General features: G+C 45.9%; 1 protein-coding gene across 5 annotated transcripts in view; it reads left to right on the top strand.

The window, feature by feature from the left end:
* OLFM2 (olfactomedin 2) overlaps positions 1-12,631 on the top strand; it is a 143,232-nt gene that overhangs the window by 65,163 nt on the left and 65,438 nt on the right. For 2 of the 5 annotated variants that reach the window (XM_066614298.1, XM_066614297.1), the window contains exon 2: positions 5,638-5,787. In XM_066614298.1, coding sequence (XP_066470395.1) covers positions 5,638-5,787 — 150 coding nt within the window. Of the gene's footprint in view, positions 1-5,637; positions 5,788-12,631 lie in introns of those variants that run through there. The other 3 variants (XM_066614301.1, XM_066614299.1, XM_066614300.1) reach the window with 2 other exon arrangements.

The following is a 12,631-nucleotide window of genomic DNA, read 5'->3' as shown; positions in this document are numbered from 1 at the left end:
CCCATAGGATGCAGTGGCAGCCATTTTGGCGCTGCTGCTGCTGCTCTGGGTGCCAGGCTGCTCAACTTTGGACTGTGAATTCCTAACTTTTCTTTGGTTAACTGTTTAAATCAAATATATGCTCAGTGGTGTAGCTAGAAGGTGGGGGCCGACCACATCAAGTCATACCCACAGGTACAGGGAAGTAACACCACTAGAGAGGTAACATCACTAGTGGCCAAAATTGCGGAAACCTTGGTATTTATGAATAATACCATAAAACAGCCATTTTCAACCACTGTACCATGGCACACTGGTGTGCCATGAGTGGTCCACAGGTTTGCCACAGGAATTTGGGGGAAAGTCATTTATTAATAGGGCCAATGGGAGATGTGAGCCCCCACTGGCAGCATGGTGTGCCTTGTCAATTGTCAAAAACCTGGTGATGTGCCTTGACCATTTTAGTGCCTTGTCTCTGTGCATTGAGATGGAAAAGGTTGACAATCACTGCCATAAAGTGATATATCTTTCAATAGGTAATTTAATGCAAAATGTAATGAAACAAACTGTGTTGAATTATCTGTGCTCTATCAAAAGTTACAGCCAAATAACCAGAAAAAGAAAACTCAACCTCCTTATGTAACAAAAAGTGGATTTCCCTAACTCAGAACTGACAGTGGGACTGCTTATCCCAAGAGCCAATGAGATGTTGTTATGTCGCAGCACAGAACCAATCAAGTGTTAGTATGAGTCTGCTCTCATTTACTTGTATCAGACTTAATACTTGAACTTTTATTCAGTTGTGTGTCATCAAGTTGACCATTTTTTGGGGGGGGAGGGGTGACCTGTGCTGTTTTGATTTGTTGAGTGACCTGTATTGTTATATAGTAAAATAAATAAATTTAATAGGGATGACACCATGAGTTATTGCACCAATGACACCAGCCCTAGTGAACTACTGGTGAGAAGTTTGGGTGTTGTTGGTTACTGGCATAAATGGCTTCAAAAGTGGATTCTAAACATGCCTGGTGGACTATAGGTCTATCAGTAGTTATTAATCATGATGGCTACATTGAAACCCCAGATGCAGGGGCAGTATGTTGCTGAGTACTATGTGCAGGGGAGCAACAGCAGGGAATGGCACTGACTTTTATCCCCTGCTTGTGGAGAAATGTTTATTTTCTGGCTGCTATTTTTCATTTCATATCATGACTAATATGTTGTATACAGGGGGAGGGGAATAAAAAATTATGGGACCTGGGTATCCGATGACATGGCTGTGCCTCCGTGTATACCTACATATAAATGTGTTGGATTCAGATGGTGTGGGGCATGGTAAGGAGGTGAAAATGTTCTTGCTATGCCCCAGTTTCCTCACCCTGATCCCTTCAAGGAGATCCCTGTAAGCTTCCATCTACCCATCACTTGTAAGAACATGCATTGCAATGCAGTGCATTGTGGGGAAGCAGTATTGCACCTGTCCTCCACAAGATCCTGTCATACTGACCAATAAACAGAATACTTGCATAAATGGGATACATCAGGCTCATGCATGAAAATCACCCAACATGTTCCCATTCCCACTGTGTAGTTAATATCCCATTTGAAATTCAAGAATTAACTAGAATTGGATTTTCCTCATATGAGCTTTATGCAAGCAAGATTCCCAAATGTGAATATTCATTGAGGCTCAAGGAGGACCACATCCTCCTGATGAACAGGGGGGAAGGCTGCCACCACAAACTCTCCTACTCTTTATGGATCTGAGATGTTCAATGGAAGCAGACCAAGCTTTGTGTTGTTGTTATCTTGCTCTGCGTGAGTGTGTATAGATTAACCTGGCGGCTTACCTTTTTGCTCATGTGAAATTTTGAAGCGAGCTGGGGTGGGGGGTGGGGCATCAGCAAAATCAGCAAAAAAATTACATCAGCAAAACATGCAAAAAAAGAGAACAAAATGTTAAATTCATGAGAAACCAGTTTTTGTGCTTGAGATGCCATACTCTGCTGTTGTAGTCTGAGCTAGCAGACACATTTTTCATTTACATCTTCTTATTTTATTTTTCTGTTTTATTCCATTAAAAAAAAATCATATTTTTTTTCAAAAGAGTAGTTCTTTCTTGTGAGAGCAAGCAGATCCAGAGCACAGCTGCAACATCAGTGTGAAGCAGGGTGAACAAAAAAAAATCGTGGCTGCCACAAGGAGGTGGCTGTGTGGTAAAGCTGCAGCCAGGAGCTTCGTATACAGTAAAAGATACAAAATAATGAAAATGAATGTAGGTTCTAAAAACAGAATCTTTATTTAGTGCCATTTGTTCCATGGTGCATTTGTTGTGGAATAAGTGGAATTGGATATGAATGGGACCAGTTGGTTGGCAACCTTCAGTCTCAAAAGACTATGGTACAAGCCTACAGCACCAGGCAGTCTCCCATCCAAGTACTAACCAGGCCTGACCCTGCTTAGCTTCCGAGATCGGACATGTGCAGGGTAACAGTTGCATGCCTGTTTGGTTTGGAGCCAGCCAGTGAGGTTGTTTTGGGTCCTGGACCAAAGCCCTGCACAGGGCCCGATGTTGTTCCTGCCTGTCCCTTGAGGACACATTGGACACTACCATTGCCACCAGTACTGAGAATTCAGGGGTTCACTTGGTCAGGAGGAATCTCTGATGGGCCTGAATTCTAGGCCAGTACCCACGCTGGCCCACTTCTGATGCCACCCCTGGAGCTAACAAGTATCTTATTGGATAGCTGTGGCATAGTGTTAGCACAGTGGGTTGTATCCAAAGGTTTCTTTCAATCCGTTGAAGATGCTTCCCTCCAGAAGGAACACCTTTCATTGGAAGGAACACCTTTCATCAGAGGCAAACTGCTTTTGGATACAATCCAGTATCACTCACTAATGATCACTAATGTGCTCTTATGTTAATTATGGCCAGGCTGTAATACTGCATCCAGAAGGAGAGAACATTAGTTTGGCTAACAAGGGTCTGACCTAGTTTGCATTTTCTGTCCACCCTTATGCACCTCCCTCTGTTTAGGGCTGCTGCTTCTGCTCTGTTTCCCATGAGGCTTTCTCAATTTTCTTGCATGAAAGAATTGGTGGAAAGGAGGGACCTCTGCACTCTTGAGTCTATTCTTTCTTTGCATGAGAGAGAGGGAGAGAGAGAGTTCTCTCAGGCTTTCTCTTCTCTCCCCCCCCCCTTCCAAATTCTTGGCAGATGCCGCTTTAAGAAACTGAATTGGGGGTAGGGAAGAGACAGCCAAATGGGTGATGAAGCTTCATGACATAACAGGAGAGGACAGAATAGGTCACGCCACAACTCATTACATGCGTTGGGCATGTCCCAGGGCAAGTGGAAGCTAAAAATAGCTTTAGCAGCTCCATATTTAGTTAGGAGAATAGGAGTCAAGTGAATTTTAGAAGTCCACTCTGTTCATGTGGGTTGGAAAGAGGAGGCGACTCTTTGATGCTGACAACTGCCTCATTCTGGAAAGGGGAAAAAGAGTGCAGGCAGTGCTGACTTGGCACGAAAGTACTGTGACGGGCAGTGCTCTCGTAGCCTATAGCTCCGGGGCATTCCACGTCCCTGGAGCACTTGTGCAAGCAAGGAGATTTAGTGATCAAGCAGCACTAGACCAGAGTTAATTTCTCCCCTCAACTTCACCAAATGCTTCGTCTTAGTTTCCATCTCAATCACTGTTTCTGATGCTTGGGCCTCTATCTCAGTACGCAACATTCCTTTACACTCCAGTACAGCCATTTTCAACCGCTGTGCCGTGGCACACTGGTGTGCCGTGAATGAGCTGCAGGTGTGCCGCAGGAGTTTGGGGGAGGGTCATTTATTAGTAGGGCCTTTGGGGATGTGAGCCCTCCACCAACAGCATGGTCAGTTGTCAAAAAACCATTGTGGGCCTTGACAATTCCAGTACCTTGTCAGTGTACCATGAGATGAAAAAGATTGAAAAGCACTACTCCAGAGGAACCAAGAAGGAAAATCTAGGACATGGGGTGGAGTGATGCCAATAGAAGCTGGCTTGTTTCTGAATGGTTGGTGGGAAGGGTCACCACCAGCAGGAAGCTGGGTTAGTGCACCCCGCGTGCACTCCTTTGCTTTATGTCTATAAAAGAGTGCTTGTCATTCATCCCTATATAGCATAGGAAACCATCACAGCTCAATCCTATCTTTCCCCACCCCCACTGGTGCTGTGGTTCCAAAAAGAATACCACTGTATCCTGCAGGGGTGGGGGGGTGGGAGGAGGAGCCATGGAGGTCTCCTCTGGGTAAGGGAACAAATGTTCCCATACTCAGGAATAAGCATCCTGTGGCACAGCGGATGTATACTCGGTCCTACAACAGCGAAATTGCTGGCACAAGTCCGCAGTGACTAGGGAAGGTGGATCAAACCCAGGAATTTGGTGGCCACTGCTGCCGCCAAACCCACCCCCTTCCCAGTCCCAATCCACACTTCCCCCACCCCATCACTAACCTTCCCCTCCCCTGTCACCACCTTGTTCAGCCTTCATTCCCCCACCCCTTCCTGCCCTCCATGCTGACTTACTTCAGTTAGCAGGTCCAAAACACTCCTCCAACACATGCAGGAAGGCTCTGGCCATCCCTTTGGTGCTTCAGTAGCACGTGACTCCACACGCTGCCAGAACCACTTTTGTGACTTCCGTAAAGCAGGTAGCATTCCGCCAGCACTAAAAGCCCATAGGATTCGGCTGTAATCCTGTGCACACTTACTTGAGCGTAAGTCCCATTGAAATCAATGGCACTTCTGAGTAGACATGCATAAGATTGCACTATTAGGCACATTGTTGCATGGAGGGGGGGGGAATCTACCTCCCACATGGGCTGTAGGTGGCCCAGGTGTCAGCAATACAGATTCTATAGGGGAATGCAGTCTCTCTCTATGCTCCCTGCCATATCACACCTTTCCTCTGAAGCTTCTGTATACTGAGTCAGACCCTTGATCAGTCTAGATCAGTATTGTCTTTGTATATATTTAAAAGATGTATTGAACCAGGGACTTTTTGCAATCAAAGCAGGTGCTGTACCACTGAGCCGCAGTTCCCCCCTCCACTTCTGTTCCCCTTGTCAATATGACAGTTTGCCTGGGTAAATCTGTATAATCACGAAGTGTTCCCTGGGTTTGTAATAAGCATATTATTATAACTGGATATGACGCATTTGCCTTTTGTTTTAATAGTCCCTTAAACCTCCCTGCATGCCATATTCTTCTTCAGTTGCATGCGGTGAGGTGGAGGAAGGCAGGCAACAGTGACAGCAATTGGTCTCCCAGCCAGCAAATATTTACAGCTCTGCCATGTGTGATGTGGGCGAGTGGGAAAATGAGTTGAGACACACGGCACATCAGTTGCCAGTTTTCAGGGAGTTCTGTTGGAGTCTGGCATCTTGGGTCTCTCAGTCTTCTCCATCAAGGGAATTCCACAACCAGCTGGCTCTAGAGCTGATTGTGATGGATGGGGCAGACAAATGAAGGCCTGATCTGCGTTTACTTTCAATGCATCATCTTAACTCTGCATTTAAGAACAAAACAAAACCCTAAATAGTTATTTGGGGTGGGAGGGGGACTCCTTTTATTCCCTTTCCCTGAATTCTTTATTCAGTGCTATTTGCTCCCTTTGTCTTTGCAGACTCTCTTCCAAAGCCCTGATGAAGGTTGGCAGGTCTACACCTCCGCTCAAGCCTCTGACGGCAAATGTCTGTGCACCGCTGTCATCCCTGTCCAGGGCACCTGCTCAAGGGACCTGCGCAGCCGACAACTGCGGCAATTGATGGAAAAAGTAAGAAATGTGTTTCTAACTTGGGGGTGGGAGGTGGCTTGAAGTTGTTGGAATCTGTGGCCCTCCACACCCATCGGGCTTGCTGGCTTGGCTTGCAAGGAATGGTGTTAGCTTCAGGTCATAATGAAGAAAGCTAACATTGTGCCCCCTTCCTGCCATGTTTGGCAGTTGTCAACAGCTCCAGGCCCATAGATGGCACTCTGGCAAGTGCTTGATAAGGTTCCCAAGTAATACGTTTATGCTATAATTAAACACTCATGATTACTCCCCTATATATACAGTACATATTCACAGCACTAAACAGTTGAACAGTTTTGTTCAGAAGAAAAGATAAATTAGTCAAGATATTACTTGGGCTTCAATCCTAAACACCAGTAGTTTCCAAATAGGTGGGTGGTGACCCACCAGCCTGGGAAGCACTTGTTCCTGGCCCCTTAAGGGAGTGAGAGAAGGCAGCGATGCAATCGCTAGGATCACACCATTGCCGGGGACTGGGGTTTAACTTACCACTGCCTGTGCCGGCATCTAGGGGGTGCGGGGAGCCCCACAGATGTCTCTGCAGGGCTCCCCAAGCCTTAGACATGTTAAAAATAGTGATCAGAAAACCACTGCCAGTTTTCAATCATGAAACCAGAAGTGGTTTTCGACTGCAATTTTTAACATTTGTAAGGCTTGGGGAGCCCTGCAGAGGCATCTACTGGGCTTCCCGCACACCCCCCCCCCCCCCCGGAGGCTGGCACAGGCAGAGGTAAGTTGAAACCTCTCCCTCTGTACCCAGCAGTGGTACAATCCTGGGGATCACATTGCTGCCCTCTCCTCTCCCCATTATGACTTAGTGCTTTCCAAGCTTCCAAGGAGTAGGTTGGGAAACCGCTGCTATGCACACTTTCCTGGGAGGAAGTCCCATTGAGTGCAATGGCACTTATTTCTGTGTAGACATGCATAGGAGTTTTTTTTGGTAAAGGATGCACTGTGCACATAGCCAATTTTTATTTTAATGTGTTTTTAATTTCAAACTTACAAGTGAATGGCTTATGCGCTGTTAAACCTAATAAACTTAGAACATGCGTGGGATTGTGCTGTGAAAGTCTTTGACTTTGGCAAGCATGCTCTTAGTTCTGGAAAACATGTTCGTAGTTCTGAGGTCAAGAAGAACTTGTTGGCAAGTTAATAAGAAGTTTTTGGTAGGAGGAAGACAGGGAAGAAGTTTCAGAAGACAAGATGAAAGTATGACTAAACCAAATAATGGGTTATTAATTAGGTTCAGAAGCTATGTTTGTGTATGCTGATACATAAAAGGCATGATTTGGGAGTGGTTTTCAGGATTGGGGCTCATCCTGGAAATACAGAACAGCTTAGAATATGTCATGTCTCTGTGGGCATTGCACTCTTTAATAAAGATCTATCAGACTGTTGCTGATGGTGATTATTGATTATATGATAGTGGTCGGACCACAAACAAATTTGTCCCTGACACAGGTCTGAATGAGATTAGGTCAGATTCAACCAAGCTATTTTGCCCCCCAATTGAAAATTAGTTTGGAATCCGTTAGGACCATATTACACCCTCAAGGGAGGATGTGATGAGGTCTGTTCCCCCCCCCCCCATCTTTCATCCATTGGCAATATATTTGTTCCCTGGCTCCTCTGTTATATGAAATTACCTGTTAACTGCACATGCTGTTTCCCACCCACCCCCAGGATTTGTGAGATCGATCAGTCTTGCAAGAACAGAGCTCCATCCATTATTATCCATATTGGGAGGCAGATTGCATTGGGTAAAATGAGGAGAAAGCAGAAAGAAATTAAGCTCCTATACAAGAATCTGTGTTCATTAAGCCCAATTGAAATGTGCTCTGGACAGTGAATTGGCTGCTGTTGCTATCGTTCCTCAAACAGTGCCTTTTCATGGCATCTTATCAGGAAGTTGACCTTCCCACTTCCTGGCTCCCTGGTACATCCTTTCCCAGTTTTCTTACACCAAACAGTTTTAGTCCAAGCCCATTCTGTGATTCCATGACAGAGATTGATTTTTCCTGTTTGCCAGGTGTGTATCAGAATACAAAAAGCACAGTGTTTGTTTTGCAGTTTACTATTCCGTTGTTGAAATATGTTTTAAAAAATGCAAATTGCATTCAACTCAGAAATGCAAATTTAAGAAATCTGTTTTCCCCTCCAAATTTATAGTTACCACACTTCCCCCACCAAGCCCTTTGCTCTTGCCATGTTTAATTGGAAGTCAGAGACTTTGATCCTGCCATTAGTTGTGCTTCTTCTCAAAGGCAGTTCTGCCTCTTAAGATGCAGGAGAGAATGCAAGGAAGCTTCCTCTGTCTCACCTTCTTCCACTTAATTAGATGCAAATGGCGCCTTTATTGCTCCACACGGAGCAGGAGCATGCCAGGCTGAGCAGTAAATTCCCCTCCTCGAGATTAATTGCATTAAAATCTTATTACAAAGAGAAGACGGCTTCTTATTGACTTCACACATGCAAATAAAGTATTTATTAGCTAAATAAGGATCGCACCAATTTACAATTGCAATTACGGGAGGCCCCACACGCAAGGGAATCACAGGCAGAAGGAGGCTGCCAGACCCAGCTCTGGCTCAGATTTGCCTCTTTCAGGGCAGGGATGGCCCTTACAGCACGCTTACATGCCAGCTCTTGATACAGTCCTAGAAACGCCTGTGTGGGTTGCAAAGCACTGGTTAGTTTCCTTTTGCTAACTCACCCGGGTAGTAAGCACGCGTCAGAATCAAGTCCCAGTCCAATAAATGCAGATTGCCAAGTCACAGTCCAAAGTCAATATGCCAGGTCACAGTCCAAGGTCAAAGTACAGGTAAGCCAGTTAGTCAATGCAAGGTGCTAAATCAGAGTCCAGAAAGGATATGCCAGGTCACAGTCCAAGGTCAAATTCAGGTCAGGTCTTCTCTGGGTCAGGTAGCGTCTCCCTCTGGGTCAGGGTAGCCTTTGGTCCTTCTGAAGCTGCCTTTTATCCTTGGTGTCCCATTAAGTGCAAATGCAGCTCAGCTGTGAGCTATCTCCTTAGCTCATTCAAAGTCCCATCAAGGTCAAATGAAGCTCAGGTGTCCAACCAGGTCTCCATTGGCCTTGATTGATTACAGCTGTGGAGCCAGCCCTGCCCTTCCCAGAGCTGTCAAACAGCTGTCAAAACATGGAATCGCTGTCAACACCACAGTATCCACCTGATGATCTTCTGATCTTCCATTACAGGCTCCCTCCACTGCTTGCTGTTTCACGTCTGTGATGCAGTAGCAGCAGCAAAGGAAAGACCAGCCTTGCTTTCTGCAAAGCCTTTTATAGGCCTTGAGCTATTGCAAGACATTCATTCATTCATATAAGTTCTTCTTTAATATATTCAATTTATGTAAATTTATTCAAATTAATGTAAATTAATTTTTTTATTCCCGGCCCCTAACACAGTGTCAGAGAGATGATGTGGCCCTTCTGCCAAAAACTTTGTACACCCCTGCTCTAACCCAACATGGCCTATTCTGACTGGCAGTGGCTCTCCAGCAAGGTCTGGGAATTATTCTGAAGCACGAACTGCTGATCCTGTCTGAGTTTACAGGGAGTCAGTTGGCTAGTTGCCACTTGCTAGTTACCTAAGGAGTGGGGAAGGATGCTTTAAGGATGCTTTTGAGAGGCCTCGAGGGCTGCAGGTGGCCCCAGGGCCGGGTTTTGGGCACCTCTGCTTTAGAGGAAGATCATCACTCCAGGAACTCTGTGTTTTAGTCCTGGCGAGTAATATAGACGAGCTAGGTTTATTATTTTTGTCACAGTTAGTGACTATGTGTCCCATTTTCTCTTGCATTTGATCCTTTGGAGCCCTGATGGGGGTGAAAGGTTCTTTTGCTGATGGATATGTAGCACGGAAGGGTGGGGTTTGTTTTAACAATAATGCCAAATCCTTTGCACTTGTGTAGCACTTCTGAGTGTTTGGCATACTTCACATGTACTATTTTGTTGTCATCCTCACACCAACCCTGCAAGATGAGTCTCTATTATCCTGAGGCTGAGAGGGAGTGACTTGCCTTAGGCCAACTATTTCATTTACTTTATGAATTCTATTAATCATAGTCTCCACTAAGAATGCCTGAAAGGGTGAACTGGGACTGGACACTACAAGGGGTGTAAAACGAACAATCAGGCATCTCTTTTCCAGTCATGTGTGGAGAAGCGAAGCACGTTGTCACTCTGTGAATTTCCCTACCCCTGGAGCCTCTGCTTCTTGTGCAAAGTGATGATGTCATGGGTTTGCATGCTCTACCACTTGGCATCAGTGAAACAGGATGACTTCTGCCTTCAGCGGCATCCACGCATCCCTTGTAGTTTTTAAATGCAGACCTTCTTGTTGGCATCCTTCAGTCTCAAAAGACTATGGTATCGTGCTCTGAGTGGAGAGTGTCCTCTCCAGTGCACGAAGCCTGGGTAAAGTAGATATGGAGGATAGACTGTTACCCATGCAGCAAATTCCCCCTCTCCACGTTGCTGAAATGATCCAATGGAAAGGCAGAAGCCAGTACGGTTGGTTCCAGCGGCGTCGCAGGAGTTGCCAGAACGTGACTGTGTTCAGCCATGAACTGCCTCAGGGACTCCGGCTCCGGATTTTGCCTCAAGGTTGACTGCTGAAGCCTTTTCCATAACTGGATGTAGCCACAAGGCAGTGGAGGTTTAGGATCAGAGTTTTCCTTCTCTCAGATGCGCTGCCTTCCCAGGCTAAGGAGTCCCATCTACCCGGTGGCTGTTAAGTCGCCTCTTACGACAAGTACAGCCAAACTGAGGGCCTATTCTTATCCCCAGCCCTCAGGGGAAATGCAGACCTAACAAAAGCATAATTGACCGAACGAAATGAACGGAAAGGCCATCAAAGGTGTTGGCAACTGTAGCATAAAACCCAAGCAAATCCTTTCATCTGGTCCAAAAATCCCTACAGTTTTTTGCGCAGATGTTTTAAGATTAGCCTAAATGAATTGTTTAACTATGAATAGGAAAGTTTGCTATTAGGTACAGTATTAAACTAAGCCTTTGAAAATGAAAAAAAATAGGAAGGATAAAGAGGTCGAAGGGGCATATGAACATGTTCCAAGCACCTTATTTGCAAGGATAATTACCCACCCACACCACTCACTCGGCTCTTCACTTGCAGGTTCAGCCTCTCCTCCACACAACCTTCTAACACCACTTTCCTAATACATTTATCTTTGTACGCAAGGGCCTCTTACTAGCACTTGCGCTCTCTATCTCTCATTTTGCACAGCTACTGTGTGTCCAGCCGTTAGCATCATTATTGCCTTCCTGTGGCATTTGTCTCTTGCTTCTTCAGGACCGTTCAAATTGCAGAAGGACGTTGTAAGAGCATGGACACGACCCACAAAGTATGGTTATTACTTGTAGCTCAGGCTGTTTTCGCGTGGCTGAAAAACACAAGATGGGAAGAGGTTGGCCAGCAGGGCAGCCTGAGTAAATTTGCTCTCTAAGCTCAAGTAGGCCGGAATGATGCTGGAAAGGTCAGAGTCAATACACAGTAAACACTTAAGCAATTGGTGACTCACCCTCTCTCTCTCTCTCTCTCTCTCTCTCTCTCTCTCTCTCTCTAATGAGGCTGAGAAGAAATAGCAGGTGATTTTCTCAGCAAAGGTTTGGCTTTATTGCCTACATTTGCAGGTCAGAATATGGGACAAATCACACTGATCTATCCAGTGTTTAGGCTGAGGTTACCCTTTAATCACTATTGATCACTTGCACGAAAAGTGCAGTGGCCAAGACTGTAAAGTTGTCACTGATTTATGGGGAAAGCCTAATCCATGTGAATTTTAAGCAGAAAACCAAATTGAAGAAGAGCCTATTTAGGACAGACTCACACTACAAACTGAAGCATTTTGTGCCTTTTTAACAGTCACAGCGTCTCCCAAAGAATTCTGGAGGCTGGATGCTGATCAACAATTCCCCAGGAAGAGGAAATGACAATTTAGCTCTTGTATCATGTTGATTTGCCTTTTGAAGTAAAATCCAAACTAGAATAATGCCTTTATTAGAACCAAGCAAAAAGCAACAAGATATCCAACAGCAAGCTTTAGATTTCCATCGGATCAAGCTAATCATCAGGCTAGATGGTAAGCAAGAGAGGAAGGAGAAAAAATGGGGGCATGCTGTTGGTTTCCCAATTCTGCATGTTGTAAAAGAAGAAGATGGAATTTAGTAGGTTTTCCTGCAGGCTTGAGTCAGTCTCTGAAGGATGTGGGATGGTTTCAGTTTATACACAGAGAGCTACTTAGACAAAGGAAGCATAAACATTATCGACCATCCCATATTCTGAAAATATAAACTCTGCAACTTAAACTTAGAGCACAATCCAAACTGCGCCCTTGGGCCGGCCTGGGAGGGTCACAAACATCCCGTAAAGCACGTTTGCGCCTCCTTGGGGGGAAGCCAGGCAGGCACTCTGAGACGCACCGGCCTGCGGAGGCTGAAGGAAGCCTCCAAGCCCGCTTCCCCCCAGCTCCTTGCATCGGCTCAGATAAGCCGACGCAAGGATGAAAGGTAGATGTGGGGGGCGGGGAGGAAGAGGGAGGGAGGTGTTCGTGCGCAGGGGGAGGGCGGGCAATGGGTGGCCCTGGGGGCGGGCGGGGAGCAGGAAGCAGGGCTGGGATCCGGCAGTTATACCAGATCCCAACCCCCGTTCCCGGGGAGAATGGAGCGGCTTTAATGGAGCAGCTCCGCTCTCCTCAGACTTGTTCCACCTCAGGAAGTGGCGCAAGTCCGAGGAGACCCATAGGTGCCAGCAGCCCTTCCCCAGGGGTAAGGGGAAGAGTTTCCCCTT

The sequence above is a fragment of the Tiliqua scincoides genome, chromosome 2 (assembly GCF_035046505.1).
Source record: "Tiliqua scincoides isolate rTilSci1 chromosome 2, rTilSci1.hap2, whole genome shotgun sequence".
Classification (NCBI taxonomy): Eukaryota; Metazoa; Chordata; class Lepidosauria; order Squamata; family Scincidae; genus Tiliqua; species Tiliqua scincoides.
Note: the sequence above shows the minus strand (reverse complement) of the source record. Positions and strands in the feature narration are given on the sequence as shown.